The sequence below is a fragment of the Arachis hypogaea genome, chromosome 19 (assembly GCF_003086295.3).
Source record: "Arachis hypogaea cultivar Tifrunner chromosome 19, arahy.Tifrunner.gnm2.J5K5, whole genome shotgun sequence".
Classification (NCBI taxonomy): Eukaryota; Viridiplantae; Streptophyta; class Magnoliopsida; order Fabales; family Fabaceae; genus Arachis; species Arachis hypogaea.
Window position 1 is genome coordinate 3,585,473 of NC_092054.1, and position 21,150 is coordinate 3,606,622.

Below are 21,150 nucleotides of genomic sequence, written 5' to 3' on the forward strand. Positions count from 1 at the left end.
ATTAAAAGAATATTTATATATACTTAATTTAATTTGATAAAACTGTGTTTTTATTATTTTATTATATTTTTTTATTCAATTTTTTTTACGGTATCTTCTAATTGACAGATCAAGAATTAATTCGTCGAAAATCGAAATTCGAAGCTCTATTTAAAAGTTTGTGATTGATCAATACATTATTAGGACTAGTAAACTAACTACTAGAATATAGACTAACCCAATTTACTTATATTTTCTTATTTATTAAATCACAGTTTTAAATTTTAAAATATTTTAAATAGCAAATTCGACTTTTAAGTAACATGAAATATTTAAGAAAGTTTAAGTTATTTTAGCCTACAAAACTAAAATAATTCGTAGTCCTTGTTCATTGTTCAAAATTCTTAGTTAATAATAATCAATTAATTAACAAGCGTAGGCACAAACGCAATTGAGAAATGTGCAACGTGCAGATATGAAGGTAGGCCATTTTTTCACACATTCTTTGTAACAAATCACACTTCCACATGATTTAAGTCTAAGCCAACTATCCTCACAAACTTCAGTTTTTTCTGCATCCATTTCAATTCTCATCATCAACACAACTGTCAATTGATTTAAAACAAGAAGACATTTTAATTTGATGTATAGTAATATATAGATCATATATAGAACAAGAACAAAATATATAAAATAATATATAATAGCTTTAATACTCAAAATATAGTTCTTCAAAGATATGTGTTCATTAATTTAACTATTGAAAGATCGAATGTTCTAAATTGGTACCTAAAAAATATAATTATATATCAAATGGGTTCTTTTACTAATTAGATAACGCATTACAGAATAATTATGTCACGTGACATTATCTAACTAATAAAAAGATTAAATTACATTCACAATTATATTTTTTACAATATAAATTTAAAACATTTAATCTTTTAAGAATTGTCTTAACTATTAATCCAATAATAATAATAATAATAATAATTCTAGGACTGAAAGTGAATAGAGCTAAGTCGAGCTAGACCAAGATCAAGCTCGGCTCACGAAAATTAAGTTTGGCTCATGACTCGACTCATTAACAATCGAGTCTATTTCATAAGCTCAAGTTCGGCTCAACGAAAGCTCACAAGCTGGCTCGAGCTCACGAGTTGGCTCAAATAATAGGAACATAATCTATAATTCTATATCAATAAATTATAACTTATATATATTAAAAAATATTAAAAAAGATAAATTTAATATATTATCTATTTATCAATTATAAATTTTTTATTTATGTCCTACATCAAAATTATATATAAAAAATATCTATATAATTTTAAACAATTAAAAACATTGATATATATGTAATATTGTATATTACTATTTTATATGTATATTTTACATTATTAATATGCATATCCTATATTTATTTAATCTATACTTTAAATATTATATATATAATTGAGCCAGTTCACGAGTTAATGAGTTGAGTTTATTTATGCTCAAGTTCGGCTCATTTAATTTATGAGGTTAAATCCAAACTCAAGCTCAGTTTATCAGCTCACAAATTCATCTTATCAAACTATTAATGAGTCGAGTTCGAATTGACTTATGAACCGTCTTAACTCACTTTCAGCCCTAAATGTAACATGTTAATATAAATGAGATTAGAAGATGATAGATGTACGTGACATCATAAGGAAAAGTGAAAACATGCTTGTTAAAGTTAACTTAGCCATCTATCAAATATTAGTGTCAACATATATCTCTTAATTTGTATGTGACTCCGGGAGATGTTTAGTGCATATATAAGTGAAAATTCATTATTTCACCACATCTAATTTTTTTTTAATTAATTGATATTTTTTTTTAATTTAATTGTCTAAAGGTAAATAGTTACTTTTTTTAGCCAAGTATCCACCTTGAAGATCGGTGACTAATTTTTTAGTTGTCTGAATTTTCAAAGTATCCACTGATAGCAAAATGCAGTCCATGCATTTATTATTAGAATAAATCAAATTCACACCACTTAATCAAAGAACCTATTAAAATAGCTATAATAACAATTGAATTAATAAAACTTTGTATGTGCGAAAGGCTAATAAAGTACTTGTCACTTGGTATTTACAAAAAGTTATACTGAAATAAAGTACATGTAAGTAGTTTTCATCCTTAAATGAACAAATAATTTCTTTTATTCGGTAGTAATTATTTTTTAAACTCAAAACAAAATTTATAAAACAAATTCGTAAAAAAATGTTTTTAAAGTTATTTTATCCTACAAAACAAAAATAATTAGTAGTCCTTGTTTTTTTTTTTTTTTTTTTTAGTAGTCCTTGTTCATTGTTCAATATTAGGCACAGTATTTTAATCTAGTCAAGTTTTTTGTATTTGGACAGAGAAAGTTGAAGAACATATTTTTTTTTTTTTATGATTTTGGGCTTAACGTTCAAGTTGGTCAGTCACTCGGTCCTTTTAAATGAACCCAATAAAAAAACCCACCAAGACCCAGAACTATATATCATAAGCATGATTTTAATGTTTTTACTGTAGCATGTGTGAGTGTGTAACTTAGAATTAGGAGTTGTCCAATCCATTGATCCAAAAAAAATATTTTTACATATTTTGGCATAATTTTAAAATTTCATAAAAAATTAATCAGACTTTTGTACTCTTTGCTCTAAAATTAACCATGATTTCCAAGGAACAAAAAAAAAAAAAACGAATTTTCAACTTTGTAGAATCAAAATCATATATATAATATTTAGGGATAAGTACTTTTTTCGTCTCTAATGTCTTGGGTTAAAATCAAAATCATCTCCATTTTTTTTTTAATTAATATCATCTTCAATATTACAAATCGTTTTAAAATCATCCTTTTCGTACAAAACATTAATTTATGGATGATTTTACCCTTCTAATAATTATAAATTTTTTTTTTTTAAAAAAATTTCAACCTAGTCCATTGTTCTTCCTTTTCTGTTCTCTCTCAACTTAAACACCATTCCTCATCACCATCTCATTTCCTTCACCACCATCACTGTCATCATCACCATTACCATTACCACCACCACTATACTTCCATCATCATCTTCTTCACAAGATTTATTACCTATCACTAATTTTGCACCATCTCTATCTTCACCCCATGGTCACCTGTCATGCACCGCCACCCCCAATTAACATTCTCATACAATCCACAATCATCACTGTCGCAACAATAACACCACCACCTTCACTGCAAGTATAAAACAAGGAACAATTCGTGAAGGTCTTGACCCTAATCAGGCCCTAAAAAAATTGGGGTAGTTTGGAGTTGTTAGGGTTCAAGTAGTACGAAAGAAATTGCGATTTATGAGTTTGCTATTGTTGATGTTGGGAACGGTTGAGGGCGGAGAAAGGAGCCTCTATGCAGAGTTGGTGCTTGCGTCGGCGCCAGCTTCTTTTAGGGAGAAGAATCAGAGAAGGCGGGGAGAGACCGTGGAGGATGGAGGATGGAGGATGGTGGTGCTTGTGCAGTATCACGACGGCTTTAAGGTGGGTAAAAAATGTGGTTTTTGACAGAATCGTTGTTGCGATGCTAATCAGAAGGTTTCAAAATATAGATAGGGTTCAGAAAGAGGTTTAAACAATTGAGTGATGAAATTTCCAGAACACAACACAACTATTCTTCACAAAGTCACAGCCTCAGGCGTTTCCTTGCTATATCGTCAGACAAAAGCTCCTATCGTTGTCGGCTTGTCGCCATTGCTGCGAGTTTGCAACATGCGAGTACTAATATTCTATATAAAAAGGATGATTTAATAGCGTTTTGTAATGTTGAGAATAATTTTAATAACAAAAAAAGGTTGGGAATGATTTTGATTTTCACCCAAGAGGTTAAGGGCGAAAAAAGTACTTAACCCTAATACCTACTTTAGGCATGCACATTGATACCTGATAATTCAAGTTACGTGCAAGACAAACCTGCCTCTGTTGTCTCTAGACTTGGTGTGTTTGGCAAACGCATTGAAAAGGATAAGAGTGCGTTTAAATTTTTTGAACGCTGTTTTTTATGTTTAGCAACTTTTTTCCTCTAAATGCATAATTGATTTTGCAACCTAAAATCATGTTTAATTGAAGCAAGAAATTGTTACTTCTGCGTTCACTTAAATGTGTGTTTACTTTGATGATCATTATTGGTTTTAATAGTTTTTTCCAAAAAAATTTTTAAATTTGTTTCAAGTCATTTTAAATTTTTAAATTTTTTTTATCAATTTTTAATATTCTTTATATTTTATTTTTTTAATTAATTTTTATTATAATAATAAAAATTATAACATGCTAAAATAGATATAAAAAATACTATATAAAAAATATACTAAAAAAATTAAATATACTAAAAAAAATAACATTATAATTTAATATTATATTTTTTTAATAATTAACTAATTATCTATCTAAAAGTGATTTTAACTAATATTATCTAAACAATATTAATTTTATCAAAATCAATTTTAGTATAAAATTGCCAAACATAAATCATGTTGGCATAGACTCACTTCTATCCAAAATCAATTCTACAAAATCACTCTCATTCAAACTCCAGTTTGACAAATGCTAATCTAAACACACACAAATTTGTCACTTTAACCCTGCTAGTCCTATCGCTACCTCCACCCATCTTTTTCCTTCTCTCTTTCATGAGTTAAATCTCAATTTGGTCCCTGAAATATGGGTTGATGTTCAGAATGATCCCTCACAATTTTGTTGGCCCCAATTAGAATCCCTAAATTTGTAATCGTGGCTCCGCCTTGTCCCTGCGATCATCTTATTCGTCACTGGAATACTGATCTAGCGCAATTGTATGACATGGTGGACACTACTTAAACGACGGTGCATTGGTTTCGCGCCCAAACCCTTTGGAAACCACGTAGTGTAAAGATTTTCTTGATGTTTTGCAATTTATGATCGTCTTAGTGAAAAGAAAGAGAGTTTTAACCCACAAAAGAAAGAGATTTATGTTTCTTGCATGTAATGCTTTTATTGTTGTTGAATCATATTTATTTTCAAAACATTTAAGAAGAATTTGTAATTGAGAATTAATAGGAATCGTTTATGGTATTTCAAATGAATTAATAATAACAATAATAATTTAGTCCCTTAAAATGTTTAATTTAATCTTTTTCATATATTACAAAATTTATTTTTGGCGATTTAGTCTAATTCCGCCACATACATATCATATTTATCAATATCTTAATATTTTTCAAGTTATACCTTCGTATGGTGAGTATTATTATTATTATTATTATTATTATTATTATTATTATTATTATTTGTCCAAGCACCAATATTGGCAAAAACAAGTGTGAGATGCCGGGCACTCAGACGATACAGCTACTGCTGCAGGTTCAGAAAACCTTAGACAAAGCTGCTGGCAATCTTCACGTACGCAGTTATCCCTGTACCAAAACTGACGCCGACATTCAATAGCAAGTCTTTGACCCACACCCACTTCACTTCTCATCACTGACACATACAACACCGCAAACACACTACGATTCATCAATTACTCTTATAAATAACACATTTCATGTAAATGTTACCATTTTTTCTTTAATAAAACTAGGACAAGAACATATTAACATGCATGATATATGAATCAAGATATTAGATATGTATGTGAACAAACCTGAAACCAAAAGAAAAAGTGAAAAAAACTTTGCCATGCTTAATTTTGCCATTATTTATCAAACCATTGGCGGCCCCTTCTCAATATAACGATGCTTAATCTATCTACCAATCTCAATGCGTTTTGGGATGTATATATAAGCAAAATTAAAATAATAAAATTTGGTGTGTTAATGAAATTAAAGTACTTCTCTCTTGCTACTCATGAAAAGTTATTGCTCATGAATGATTTTCTTATTGGACCGCAATTATATTGTTTAATTAAAAGAATATTTATATATACTTAATTTAATGTCATAAAATTGTGTTTCTATTATTTTATTATATTTTTTTATTTAATTTTTTATTTTTTTACGGTATTTACTAACCGACAGATTAAAGACGAAAATTGAAATTCTATTTAAGAGTTTATGATTGACCAATATATTATTAGGATTAGTGAACTAACAACTAGAGTCTAAATTAACTCAATTTAGTTATATTTTTCTACTTATTAAATTATAATTTTAAATTTTAAAATATTTTAAGTAGCAAATTCGACTTTAAGTAACATGAAATATTTAAAAAACTATAAGTTATTTTAGCCTACAAACTAAAATAAGTTGCAGTCCTTGTTCATTGGTCAATATTAGGCAGAGTCTCTCAATAATCTAGTCAAGTTTTTGTATTTGGACAGAGCAATCTTTTTTTTTTTTTTTTTTTTTGTGGTTAATATTGGACAGAGCAATCTAGTAAAGTTGAGGAATATTTTGTTTATGATTTTGGGCTCAACGTTCAAGTTGGTCACTCGGTCCTTTAAATGAACCCAATAAAAAACCCACCAAGGCCCAGAACTATACATCATAAGCATGATTTTAATGTTTTTACATATTTTGACGTAATTTTAAAATTTCATAAATTAATCAGATTTTTGTACTCGCTTTAAAATTAACTATGATTTCCAATGAAAAAAATGGTAATGTTACGGAGACAAAAAAAACCGTCAAAACTTATTTTATTTAGCATTCATTAATTGTCGTAACAATTAATAAATATTAAATAAGATAAATTATGTTGTTTTTGGTTATTTTTTTTTATTACCAAACATTTTCCGAAAAAAAAAATAATCTAGTAACTATCGTCGAGATTTCTAGTTATGATCCGAGGGTATATGTCTATATGAACTTTTTTTGATAATTATATACGTTTAAGCCTTTTTTTTTTAAATGGAGGTGGTAGCAGCTAGTTATTATTATAAATTTATTGGAAATATCGATTAGGAAATTTAGGGTGTTCTTCAGGTGGGTCGTTGAAGAAATTTTTTTTTAACTAATCTATTTGTTTAATTAATGGATTAGATTTGATAAGTTTTGCTATATATTTTTTTTCAACCTTATTCTAACCAATCTAATATATTTATCGGTAGATTTGATTGGGTAGACTTCATGGGTCTAATATTTAAAAAATTATATTTTGGTTATATATATTTGAGATAATTATTTATTAAATAAAAAATCAATTATATTACATAAATTTTAAAAAAAATCAACCATATTAATTAGTCACTATTCAAAAATCCATGTTAATATTCATAAAAAAATTTGATCATACTATTATAAATAAATTTGATTATTCTATTATATTAATTATATTATATATGTATGCGCCTTATAAGATTAAATTAATTGAATGAGTTGTATAAATTAAAAAATGTTAAACCCAACATAGGTTCATGATTTTTCAAATTCAAACAAACTCATAATTTTTTAGTTGAAATCGAATTAGGTTAGTCTAGTAGTTAGTTCACTAGTTTGTCGGGGTTCGAATCTCGGTTTGTGTTTGTGGCAATTTATTGGCCAACGACAAACTTTTAAATATAGCTCAATGTCGCAGCGAATTATTCTTTGGCCTGTCGGATTAGGAGATACCGTGAAAAATCAAAAAAATCATTTTCTAGTTGAATTAAGTGCACATTGATCTATTGATTTGATGAGTACATATGATGCATGATTTTGTTGCTCCCAAAATTCTTACTAAGACACTGTGCTACCACATGGAGTGCCTCAAAAAGTAAATGCATTACTAATTGGTTTCCTCAAATAATTAAATTCGTTTTTTGTCTTAAGTTCTTAACCTTATGATGAGACCGTATCCTTTAATTTCCTTGCTTTATGAAACACCTGAACCCCAACCTAACATGGCCTAATTTTAACTCTGACCAAGCTACTAGTAATAACTACTACCAAACACACCTTAATATAGCGATGAGAAAATGGAAGAAATGGTTCTCTTGGTGAAGGAATTCCGGTCGGACCAACCGGTTCAAGTTGTTGTTAAGGTTTCTTGGAAGTAGGTTCCCATAATAGAGAATGGTTGTGAGTGTTGATGTTGGTTCACACATTAGTGATCTTGCTAGCTTCACTAGTGACCGCATCATTCTTGCCATTAGAATCTGCACATATATAAATTAAGACATAGGATGTTATTTAATTTAATTCAATTAATTCTATAATAATAATAACATTTGTAGTAATAATTATAAGAAGTTTATTTATAACATTAACATACCATGGTGATTGTTGTCTTATATATTAATTCATCATAATGTGGAATTGATGAATTTCTACTTGGTGACACCAAATCAAAGCAAAGAGAAGAAGAATGGTAGAGGAAGAGAAAGAAGCACAATAATGCTTATGAATAAGGGGAGAAGAGTAGTAGTGAAAGATAAAAATTGTATCCTTCAACTTCACCTGAAAAATGTATCTAATTAATCAAATTGTAATACAAAACCGAAAAATGATAAAGAGAAATTAGAAATAAAAAAGAAAAAACAAAGAAGAAGCTTAGTGTTAGAATGTTAAGTGTTGCTGTGTTGGGGTGGGAAACTTTAGAGTGCTCTAATGTGGCCAAGAATTTATATAGAGAAAACAAAAATGGGTTGAGAGAGTGTGGGGAAGAGTGAAGCCAACAATTGGGCCTCGTTGCTGCCAACATAGGGCTTATCGAAATAGAATATTCAATTTTTTTTTAACATAGTAACTCCTATTTTACAATTCTAGTTGGGTTGGTCTAGTAGTTAATTTACTAGTTCGCTTAAACAAGTATTGAGAGTCCAAATTTTACCTTATGCATACAACAACCCATCGGAGGACGCGGGATATCGGCTATAAAATTAAATTTTATTTAAAAATTTATCATTGTTCAATAGGTTATTATATATACAAGTCAAAATTAAAATCCCACACTTATTCCATTTAAATAAGTATTAAAAATTTATTGTTAAAAAAAATATAAAAAATTTAAATCATACCTTATGTATATATCAATTTAAGTAGAACTTAGACTGCCACGAATTAATTTTTAATTTATTAAAATAATAAAAAATCATTAATAGTCTTAACTTGATAACCAACCAACAATGTAAGAAATAATAATAATAATAATAATAATAATAATAATAATAATAATAATATAACTCTCTTACATACTAACTCCATTCTACTTGAGGGTTCTTATTTCATTGTCTCCATTAACACCCAAATCTAAAGATATAGTATATGAGGCTTTCATATTTGACACTAGCCTCACCACACAATGCAAGTTGTTTAAGTACAAAAATAAAAATGCCTTGTGTATAGGAAGTTATTCGTACTGGTTGGGTAAGAAATTGGAAATTTGCGGATCCAGATGATGGCGCGATTCGAATTCTGAAGTAGTGGGGTGGTACCTTTAAAAATACTCTGATACTAAAGTTAGAATAAATTTAAGAAGTGTGTATGTGATGAATGAGTGAGTATTTGAGAGGATTTTTGACTTTTTCTTTATATAGCTTGTAATAGTTATCTTATCTTATCTTTGTTTATGTAAGATAAGAAATAGATTTGAATTTGAATATTGGGTTAAAATATTAAAAGTTATTAATCCGTTTTTAGACCGTAAAGATGGCCCAATCTTAAAATTGTCAAATTCGATGGCGATTCCGAGAAAGGACCCAAAAATCGGATCCAAAATACTTTACTATATGTTAATATGTATAAACAAAACAGAAAATAACAAAAAGACATTTAAAAAAAATTGTTAGTATATGATATTCTTTTCGAATTTTGGTTCATGTTATTTGTCACTTAATCATTTGTATAGGTGTTATTCTACAAAAGCACAAAATCAAGGTTGATACTTGATTCTAAAATTTATTAAAATACTTTTTTATTATTTTTTGTAATTAATATTATGTTGATAATATATTTAAGAATTGTTCAATTGTCATTCAGTCATTCATTATTTAAATATGAGAGTGAGAAATATATTAAAGAATTTTTTTTAACTAATAAAATGATTAGTATTTATGGACGACGAGTCGACGAGGAAGTATGTCTGATCTTTTTCCTTTTATTGAAGTTCAATGGTCCACTATGAGCTGAAATTAAACAAATAAAAAAAAAAAATCACAGCATGATTAAAAGTCTTTCAGGTGTAACTTTTTCCCACCTTTGATAAAGAAATCAAATATTAAAAACGATTTGAAAATGACTTAAAAATATGCATATTAGCGTATAAATGTTAAACATCTTTGAAAAGCTAATATTTGATTAGTTCAAGTGGTTTAAATTTAATATTTATCATTATGTATTAATTTCATGTAGTAGAATTAAGTTAAGGAAAAGTATAGAGCCAGCAACTTTTGTGTTTTCTAGCCAGCACTTAATTATCAAAACAAAAGTGAGTGATCTCCTACTATTAGATGTAATCTCACACTATTAAAAATATTATTAATGACCAATTGATGGTTACAAAACACTAAAAATTGCTGACCCTAGCATTCCTCTTAAGTTAATTTAAAATTTCAAGTTGGTTGTTGCTTTATCAATGCGCTTACAAATTAACGAGAAATTAGTTATTGTTATAAGAAAATAAATACCCTGGTCATGGACCAAAAATCAAGATAAATAATTTAAAAAAGAAAAAAAAAATACATGACTTGAATTATAATAAAATACTTCTCTTGCATATACGTGTGGGCGTGTGGCAAGCGAAAAAGTTCGCCTCGCCTTGCTAAAAGTCTGTTTTTTGGCGGGCTGGCCTGTGCTGTCCCGTCTAATAAGACGATCTTAAAATTTTGTCCTACTCTCTTTTTTTTTATTATTAACTATTAAATAATATATATAATTTTATAATTAATTTAATAAATTTATAATTTCTAAAAGTATAAAAAAATTTATAATTTTTATATTCATAAACATTAAAGTCTTTATAATTATAAATATCTAATAAACATAATTATAAATATTATTTTCAAAGCAAAATAAACATAATCTAAAATATGATTATAAATATTGTCTCCAAAATATAATAAACATAATTCAAAACATTCCATTTTCATGTTCATTTTCTTGTTTTGTAAGTTGGGTTGGGGGAAATTGGATTTTGACTAAAAAATTGTAAAAATACTCTTTCGCTAAAAAAAAAATACTAAGCCCGGAGAAAAAGTCTGTTCCATCCCGCTAAAATCCGCGGTTTAAGCGGTGTGCGTTATGCGGACTTTTGCTATTTGACGGTCTTAATTTTTCAGACCAACCCACTTTTTTTTACGGATTACGCAAACCGATTTGGCGAGTTTAAACCGGTTTACCACCCTACTTGCAGATGGTATTATAATAACATCATTAACATATGTTGAAGAAATATATATATATTATATGCATACCTTTGTTTCAGCATTTTTAAATGCCCTTGCAGATTACAATGTTTGAGATTTGAGATCAGTTCCATTATCCGCCACTTGTTTTTCTTCTTCTATTTGCTTGTTTTAGATACTTTTAATCTTTTATACTACTATGTACTTTTAGATGTACCTTTTAGATGATTTAAAAAACAAAAGAAAAGAAGAATACACAGTCCCCATAGTTTGGGATCTTCACTTTAATTAGTTTAGTTGATTTGTTAATTTCAAACTACATGCCAGGATAATTTCACCTGATAAAAACTGTGGGTGCAATGCATAACATGCCACATTTATTCAGGTGAAGAGGCAAAAAAAGCTTACACTATTTGGCTAATTAAATAATTAATGTTTCTTCAGTTTTGTTGGGAGAAAAATGGTAAAAACTGTTTGCTATGTGGCTATTGGTTTGGGAGAGCCCATTGCTTTTTATGAAAACTAACTACTATCATATGAAGCTGTTTTGACTTTTAAAAGGTTGAATATGAGTTATCACTATACATGAAGAAAGGTAAATCACATGAGTGATAAGTGATTACTGATTAGTGAGATTTTTTTTTCACTATTCAAATTTAGATTTTGTGCTAATGCTAGAAAAGTATAAGGACCATTTGATAAGAGATGTTTTTATATTATATATATATTTTAAGTTAAGAATTTTGACTCAAATTCAAAATCTCTAGGTGAAAATGAAAAAATTAGGATAATTTACATAAATAAATTGTTTGTCCTTTAAATTTACGCAATTGCATTCTTTCAAATATGAAGACGTAAATACATTGTTTCATATCTATAGAAACCACTGTTGGCAATAGCGGTTTACGTAAACACATAATCAGCTATAGCCAGCAATGAATTACATGCAAATGGGAGAATACAGAAACCGCTAGAGGGCTGTCGCAATTTCTGTTTATTGATGCTTGGCCATAAACCGCTTCTCGTAGTAGCGATTTATGTGTATTGGGAGACGTGCGTAAACCGCTGGAGGCAGCAGCGGTTTAATACAATTTTGGTTAATATTATTATATAATATAATGATACAAGAAGCATGTAGGATAAAAACAAATGTAATGATTTTAAATAAGATAAAAAAAATTAAAAAAGATAATTAAAAATGATGAATTATGATTTTAAATAAAACAAAAAATAATTAAAAATTGTAAGTCATAATTTAAATCTTAAGTAAAGTATCGTTTTTGTCCTCAACATTTGGGGTAAGTTCTAAAGTTGTCCCTAATGTTTCAATCGTCCTATTTAAGTCCTAACGTTTCAAAATTGACTCAATGTTGTCCTGCCGTTAGGGATTCGTTAACAGAATTGACGGCGGGACAAAATTGAGACGATTTTGAAACGTTAGGGACAAAAACGATATATAAAAATAAATTTTAATTTAATTTTATCTTTCAATAATATTATTTTTTTACTGTACATAGTATTTAATTATTTTTTAATTACATCTAAATAAATTACACTAATCACATTATTTTCATTTTAAATAAATTTATTTTTTTATAATTTTAAAAAATATTGATACATTAGAGACAAAAGGTATAATTTATATTTTATTGTATATATATTTTTTTTTTCTTTTCTGCAAGTTTATATAGTAGTCATTCTACAAACATTTCATGATAACTAAAAATTTTTAAGAGTAAAATAAAAAAAATAATTTATTTAAAATGAAAGTATATGATTAAGTGTAATTTATTTAGATGTGACTAAAAAATAACTGAACACTATGTATACTAAAAAATTGATATTATTGAAGGATAAAATTAAAATTTATTTCTATGTATCATTTTTGTCCTCAATGTTTTCGTCCTATTTAAGTCCCTAACGTTTCAAAATCGTCTCAATTTTGTCTCGCCGTCAATTTTGTTAACGGATCCCGGCAGGACAACATTGAGTCAGTTTTAAAACGTTAGGGACTTAAATAGGACGATTGAAACGTTAGGGACTTAAATAGGACGATTGAAACGTTAGGGACTTAAATAGGACGATTGAAACGTTAGGAATAACTTTGGGACTTACTCCAAACGTTGGGGACAAAAACGATACTTTACTCTTTAAATCTTTTAATTTAAAAGAATTATAATTTATAAAATTGTAAAATTATAAATTCTTTTGTCATATAAATTGGTACTCGCAATTTATATTATATATTATACTTGTGGAATACACCAATTTAAATTTATATTAATGTATTACACAGTTTTATCTATGATATAAAAAATAATTAGCATCCTAAACATGTTATATTGTTTGAATATTGTAAACAAAATAATAAACAAATGTTATAAATAAAATATTTTCAACTCAAAATTAATCAATTGTCCTAAAGTTTGATATATTTATTTCTTGATTTATTTTTATATAATTTGCTGCAAGCTAGTACGAAATGAGTTTTTAAATGTAATTTGTTGAATTTTATATCATATTATTTAAATCAACAAATCACAAATAATTTTTTAAAGCTAAAAATAATTTAGAAGGGTTAGAATTATTAACGACATCCTGTCACAAATTAGTATAGAAGGGAAAGAGTTGTTTGTGGCAGGTTCCTATTACTTACGTGAAGCTATAATTTCTTTCTACTCTCAGCTAACTAACTTGAGAAGGGGTTACATTAATTCACCTAACCTTGTATTGAACTAATAGGAGGAGAGAACTTTAATTTAAGTTTGTGGTTCTTAGTGACGAAATACCATTTTAAATATTTTCTTTTAAAATATTTTAAAAGAACTTATACGATTATCGTGTGAAAGTAGAATCTTAAATAAAATAGATCGTTTTTATTGACTAGACGATTTCATCTAATTTAATAGACACATTAATAAGGAGGTTAGTTCATTAATTTTTACTTAATTTAAAAAATTTCATGTTAGATTAGAAATGAAAAAATTATTGTTGTTTATTATTAGATTTTGAATAGTAATATTATTTGTTAGAAATAAACTTTAAATAGTAATAATATTCTTAATTAATATTAATGAATATAATTTAAAGTAAAATGATAGGAATAATAATGATTAGAATTAGATAAAGATAGATTAAGATATGTGTGAATACGGGATTATAATTTATGTAGGCATTCATTCTCCACCTAAACCGCTATAGCCTCTAGTGGTTTACGTACGTCTCCCAATACACATAAATCGCTATTGGCCAAGCATTAATAAATAGAAATGGCGACAGCCTCTAGCGGTTTCTGTGTTTCCCCATTTGTATGTAATCCGCGGCTGGTTGTAGCGGATTATGTGTTGACGTAAATATATGAAACAATGTATTTGCGTCTTCATATTTGAAAGAATATAATGCAATTGCGTAAATTTAAAAGACAAAAAATTATTTATGTAAATTGTCTAAAAAATTATGCCATTTGAATTATAACTCGTTAAATAGTATTTGAAAAAAAAAAATCATATTCTAATCTTGTCATATGATAATTGATATAGAAAAGATTCAATGAATAATAATAATAATAATAATAATAATAATAATAATAATAATAATAATAATAATAATAATAATAACAACAACAACAACAACAACAACAACAACAACAACAACAACAACAACACACAAAGACCAAACCAAATAAAAAGACATTATAATTTGATAATACTAAACTTAAGTTTAAGAAACTGATCAAAGATAACTATATAGTTTTAGAAGCCTTAGAGATACATTTACATTATATTACATCACACAGAGGTGATATATGTTAGATTTTAGATCAATTCAAAACATTATAAACCATCATACTTGACTATAGTGGAATTCAAAATGACTTTCAATTACATATCCTTCATTTTTGCTTCAGCTTTTAGGATAGTAATGATTAAAAAAAGGACCTATATACAGATAGATAATCATACTTTATCTTCAACCATCATATTAAATTTAATTTAATAATACTCAATTACTAATTTCTTTCATGCTTTCGGTTCTCCGGAGTCTTAACTTGACACATGCTAAATTAAAAAAAAGACAAAACAGTAATACAAATTAAAGAATATAACTAACACATTGTAATCCTTGCAATATCTGAATTTTAAAATTAATTCAAAGATTCAAAAATACTAAAAATTACGATCTATTTCGCAACTTAAAAATTTGTTATCTTAATCTCAACAATCATAATATATTTGCCTAACAGTATTGCAAATAAAAAGTATAAAAAATTTACAAAATACTATCCACCATAGTTCATAACCACACGTAGAATGTAAGAATGATCATAATTTACATATATAAAATAATCTGATAAATTAAGAATATGGAGAAGGGTCGTACCCAAAGAATATTTATACTTAAATTTAAAAGCTTATATCAGTATTATTAAATTATTCATTTCAAAAATTTAAATAGATAAAAGAGACAATATAAATAATTATTAGAGATAGAATATTTTTGACTTTTTAGATATAAAAATTTGATATTATGTCATAAAATCATTCATCCTAAAAATTTAAGCATAAAAAAAAAGATAACATAATTGTATCTATAACAATCAGAATATCAACCATGAAAATCTGTCTTTGCCTCTTTGGTTATCGCTTATCAGTACAGAAACATTCTTCTTTCAAGAAATAAATGCGTAACATTTTGAAAAACACACGACAACTCAGTATGTTTTTGCTTTGACTTTGAGCATAAGACCTCTAGTAGTTAATTTCTTTTTTTAAATTCATGATTTGGTACTAATCATTAATCTAATTTGCATCCTGAAGCAACTTAAAAAACACAGAAGAACCTAGTATCTATGATTATGATTATTAGTTGTTAGACTACACAGATTACGAATTGAATAGAATAGTAACTAAACTTCAAAAACCAGCTTAAAAGGCAAAAGTTTTCTCGTAAATTTGGTGATTTACGTGTTGAATTTTTTGTCTAAATTGACGGCACGGAGACATTGACATTCCAATCCCAATTTGACCTAAAAAAGTCAAAGAACGGGTCCAATTATGAACATGATTTTCCAGATCATAGTTCATAGAAGTGGTTTGCGCGTAAAGTCAAAGTGCGGTGTGTTGAGACTTTGTGGTTTCTGGTATTAGCGATTCAGATCCTTCTTAGTTTTGCCGCGAAAGCTTCAACCATTGTCAACCAAGTAAAGGTACCGTGATTCTTCAATCCCTAAATTTCACAGATTCACTTCAATTATTCTTCAGCATAAACTCAAGTTTTTTCTTTTCTTGCATTTCTCTTATTACCTATTGAGGATGTTGACTATGCTTGCATCTCATCATGAATTAAAGAGAAAGAGCTTTGTTGTTTTTCTTGCTTAGAGCTTAATTAATTAATATAAGAAGTGTTTCAGTCTTTTTCAGTTTTTGTGTTTCAGAAGTTGCTTATCTAGAAATAGTTATACGTTTGTTTACTAAGTCAGTGATAAATTGATTAACTTTGATTAGAATTATCAAAGGTTTGATCACTTTACAATATAGAAATGTCCCTGATGAAGACTCTGCCTAGAAAGGGAAAATATTGCAGTATAACTCTATTAGTTGCCAATAAAAGATATGGACCTTTTGACAAATTGCAATGAGTTCTTTTTGCCTAATGTTTTGTTATATATTGCAGAACAGGTTCTGTGGATTGAAGAGCTTTGATTTTAGCAACCACAATTTTCAAGACATACCAAGTTGAAATCTAATTCATCTCCTGCAATTTAATGACATCTCATCCTTAATTTTTTATTTGTCTGATTTTGATGACTAAACAGAAACCATACATGGTCAGAGTTAATCTTCATCTTTCCTATGTACTATTGCTCATTTACTTCCTTTTTTGGGTCTTGATTAACACTACAAAAGCTGATGATATTGGTGTTTACTGGGGCCAAAATAGTGATGAGGGAACTCTTGCTAATACATGTGAATCAAGAAAGTACTCCTATGTAAACATAGCATTCCTTACCACATTTGGAAATGGTGAAACCCCGGTACTAAACCTGGAAGGACATTGTAATCCTTCTTCAAAAGGGTGCACTGGTCTTAGCTTAGATATCAAAAGTTGCCAGAAGCAAGGGATCAAGGTCATGCTCTCAATCGGAGGAGTATCCAGTACATCCCAATTGACTTCTTCTAAAGATGCTAAAAATGTTTCTGATTATCTCTGGAACAATTTCTTGGGTGGTAAGTCATCTTCGCGCCCTCTTGGGGATGCAGTGTTAGATGGGATAGAATTTAACCCAGGTGATAATGGATACTCAATATACTGGATGGACCTTGCGCGTTATCTCAAGTCCAACTCAACACAAAATGTGTCTATAGGTGCAGCTCCTCAATGCCCCCTTGTTAGTGCTGAGAACTCTACCTTTAGTAGTGGATATTTCGATTATCTTTCGGTACAATTCTACAACAATCCTCCATGCAATTTTGTGAGTAGCAGTACTAGTGGCTTCATAAATGCATGGCACCAATGGAGCAATTTGAAAGTGAAGAAAATATTTCTGGGGTTGCCAGCATCTTCTGATGAAGCTGCATCTGGCTATATTCCTGCAAATCTGTTAAATTCTCAGGTCCTTCCTATCATAAGGAACTCATCTAATTATGGAGGCATAATGTTGTGGGACAGATACAGCGATGTTAAGAGCAGATATAGTGATTCCATCAAATTTGATACAGGTCAGCAAATAACACTTGCTCTTTGACACAACCACCACCACAGTTTGTATGCATTATTGAAGAAGAAAAGTTGTTGTTTAGTTCTAAGAAGTTCACTTTTTTTCTCTATTTGTTGGTGTCATGCAGGAGACCAAGCATCCACACCTGCTGAAAGGAACAAAACCCACACAGGTTAGTATATAGCACTTAACGGTTTAATAGAAAGATCACAATAGTTTATAGTGTTGTATACTTTGTGTCTCGAAGAAAACTAAGTTGTTATTCATTTCTGCTTAATTCACTTTTTCTTTGTTTGTTGGTTGTACAAATTAAAGAAGGGAAAACACCCATTCCTGTGGAAAGCATCAAACCTCATGCAGGTTAACAACACTTTGTGTTTTACAGTTTATAGTCTTTTACACTTCTAGAAGAACTTTGGTGCTTTATTTATCTGCTAAATTTACCATCTCATGTTTTCGGTTTTTGTGGTTGGTATGCAGGAAATGGAAAACGCCATCTAGGTGAGCAAACAACAACTAGTGGTTAATTAAACAACCATAACTATTCATTATTTAATTTAATGGAAAACGCCATCTAGGTTAGTACACTTTTAGAACAAAATTCGTTATTTAATTTACTGTTTAGTCACCAGTAAATCAATAGTTGCTAACTGCAGAAATCAAATAAGCTAAAACAACTATGATAATAAAAAAACAAAAGCAATGATGAAGAGGATTAGAGGAGTATCCACAGTTGTCTCTTTGCACTAGTTTTCTGATCTTCGAAAGTAAATTCAAATTGTTGCCATAACTACTTTCACAACCTGCATATTGTCCTCTGATGAGTTGCAGTTATAAGGATAGTTATTGGCGTGGGAGCTGCCATTACAATATGTTTAATTTGCTACTTGAGCTGTGTATGTTGGAGGAAGTACAAAGCAGAAGGTAGTCACCACTTTATACCTTCTAATTTTAATCCTTAAGTAACTTATGATGAGTTGTAGAGTAAGAATACTATGTAACTCCATTTTCATTTCACTAGTGGATACAAGAAACAGGCAAAGGAAGCTAATACATGACATTGGAGGTGCTGCAATGCTCTCCAGGATGAATTACATAGCAAAAAAGTTTAAAAGAGAGGCTAACGCAAGCGATGAGATTGAAATATTCAGTTTTGAAAACATGGTCACTGCTACAAACAATTTCTCAAGCTCAAATAAGCTTGGTGAAGGAGGATTTGGACCTGTTTATATGGTATTGCCTAGATGCATTAAGTTTGGAAACCATCTACATAAGTAAGTACTGTCATGACACTTTCAGGGTAGATTGACAAGCCAACAAGAAATTGCAATAAAGCGACTCTCTAAAAGTTCGGGGCAAGGGTTAACAGAGTTTAAGAATGAAGCTAAAGTCATTGCAAAACTCCAGCACACTAATCTTGTGAAGCTTATAGGGCTCTGCATCCAAAGAGAAGAGAGAATGTTGGTCTATGAGTACATGTCCAACAGAAGCTTAGACTTGCACTTATTTGGTAGCCTTTCTTCTTTATCTTAACTTTTGAATGATCCTAACAAGTTTTATTGCTTATTAGTATGCATTATGTTCTCAAATAGATGCAGAAAGAAGGAATGTTTTGGATTGGGAAAAGCGGCTTAACATCATAGAAGGCATTGCTCAAGGACTATTATATCTTCACAAGTATTCAAGGCTAAAAGTGATTCATCGTGATTTGAAAGCCGGCAACATATTACTTGACGATGAGATGAAACCTAAGATATCGGATTTTGGCATGGCTAGAATACTAGGACTAACAGGTTCTGAAGAAAAAACAAACCGCATTGTTGGAACACAGTAAGTATGCAAAATCATTGATAACCTCTCTTTTAGTCTCAAATGCTATGACATACTTACGTATGTTATCACTTTCAGTGGTTACATGTCTCCAGAGTATATGTTAAATGGCGTCGTCTCCCCAAAAGTAGACGTTTTCAGCTTTGGCGTATTGCTGCTAGAGATTCTCAGTGCAAAAAAGAATAACTCCTCTTACAACCCTGATTTTCCACTACTCAATCTCATTGGACATGTAAGTCTTCAAAGCTTCTTGTGTATCAAATTCAAGTTCCAACTATCTCAATTTTAGAGTTTATAAACAATGTTGAGTTTCTTACAGGCATGGAAGTTATGGAATGAAGGTAAAGCTCTAGATCTAATGGACCATGGATTAAATGAAACATGCAATCCTAAAGAAGTATTGAGATGTATCCACATTGGCCTATTGTGTGTGCAAGACGTTCCAACAGATAGACCCACCATGGTTGATGTTGTCTCTTTTTTGTCAAATGATGCTATCCAACTTGCTCAGCCAAAGCAGCCAGCATTCTTCATCAATGTTGATACAAACCAACAACAATTGCATACTAACACAAGAGAAATTTTCTCCGAAAATAGTTTAACATTATCTTATGTGGATGGCAGATGAAATATGGCAATTTGAGGAACATTTAGATAATTAATTAGTGCAGGGGCAAAGTTACTCTTCATTCATAACTGTTTCATGCTTTTTGCTGAGGAAAAAAATGGGTTAATTATTGTGTACAAAGCCGATCAACATATAGACCTATGATAGATGTTATCATTAATCTTTCAAATGGTTACATAGATGTTGTTGCTTATCTTTTGAATGATATTGCTGAAATACTAACATTGTGGATAATAAAGAAGGATGCTACTCCATAAAAAGTGTAACACTTTCTACTATAGACGGCCTAACATTTGAATTCCGTTAACTTTTAGCCAACATTGTCTAATTTTTTAAAAATTATTTTATTTATCTTAAATTTTAAATGTTAATTTTTTTTTTACTAAAGATAAGGAGACTCGGAATCCGTAATTAAATGAGTACAAAGAGACTATGTCATTTGAACTATAGCTCATTCGTTCCTGCACAACTACACAACAACAACAATTAATTAACTAACTAACTGTATAAGCTTAAATAAAAATAACAGATTTTGTTTGCTTGACACCTAAGCAACTTCACTTATAATGGGAGAGACACATAATTAGTGAAAAAAATAAGAATAGTGAAAAAGGAGCAAAAGTAGCCACTTCACCATAACTGTCCGTTAGTTGCCAAATTTTATTCCTTCGGGTTCGATTTCTGAAATTTCTGATGGAAGAAAGTTGTATTCTG

At 29.1% G+C, this 21,150-nt stretch overlaps 2 protein-coding genes and 2 long non-coding RNA genes across 9 annotated transcripts; 2 read left to right on the top strand and 2 right to left on the bottom strand.

The window, feature by feature from the left end:
• Positions 1-5,103: 5,103 nt before the first annotated feature.
• On the bottom strand, positions 5,104-5,867 carry LOC112777356 (uncharacterized). Its single transcript, XR_003190395.2, has 2 exons — positions 5,645-5,867; positions 5,104-5,481 (listed from the first exon to the last, which is right to left on the bottom strand). It is a non-coding gene; the product is annotated as an uncharacterized lncRNA (long non-coding RNA).
• Positions 5,868-7,571: 1,704 nt separating this feature from the next.
• Positions 7,572-11,673, bottom strand: LOC112779915 (uncharacterized). 3 transcript variants are annotated; one of them, XR_011877885.1, is made up of 3 exons: positions 11,330-11,673; positions 8,191-10,042; positions 7,572-8,074 (listed from the first exon to the last, which is right to left on the bottom strand). It is a non-coding gene; the product is annotated as an uncharacterized lncRNA (long non-coding RNA). The 3 variants fall into 3 exon arrangements; XR_003190913.2 differs by having other exon boundaries at positions 8,191-9,352; positions 11,330-11,665; XR_011877886.1 differs by having other exon boundaries at positions 8,191-9,365; positions 11,330-11,665.
• A 4,173-nt stretch (positions 11,674-15,846) lies between these two features.
• On the top strand, positions 15,847-20,629 carry LOC112777400 (acidic endochitinase). Of its 4 annotated transcripts, none has more exons than XM_025821761.3 (10): positions 15,847-16,466; positions 16,934-17,979; positions 18,106-18,150; positions 18,294-18,338; positions 18,459-18,479; positions 18,810-18,902; positions 19,000-19,488; positions 19,571-19,808; positions 19,887-20,040; positions 20,128-20,629. In XM_025821761.3, the coding sequence occupies exons 2-7, from the start codon at positions 17,064-17,066 to the stop codon at positions 19,254-19,256; spliced, it is 1,377 nt and encodes a 458-aa protein (XP_025677546.1). In that variant the 5' UTR covers positions 15,847-16,466; positions 16,934-17,063; the 3' UTR covers positions 19,257-19,488; positions 19,571-19,808; positions 19,887-20,040; positions 20,128-20,629. The 4 variants fall into 4 exon arrangements, with proteins under 4 accessions (XP_025677546.1, XP_025677549.1, XP_025677548.1 ...); XM_025821764.3 differs by having other exon boundaries at positions 15,882-16,466; positions 18,297-18,338; XM_025821763.3 differs by having other exon boundaries at positions 15,896-16,466; positions 16,939-17,979.
• LOC112776020 (cysteine-rich receptor-like protein kinase 10) lies at positions 19,447-20,436 on the top strand. The gene is made up of 4 exons (XM_025819969.1): positions 19,447-19,450; positions 19,571-19,808; positions 19,887-20,040; positions 20,128-20,436. The coding sequence occupies exons 1-4, from the start codon at positions 19,447-19,449 to the stop codon at positions 20,434-20,436; spliced, it is 705 nt and encodes a 234-aa protein (XP_025675754.1).
• Positions 20,630-21,150: the final 521 nt, after the last annotated feature.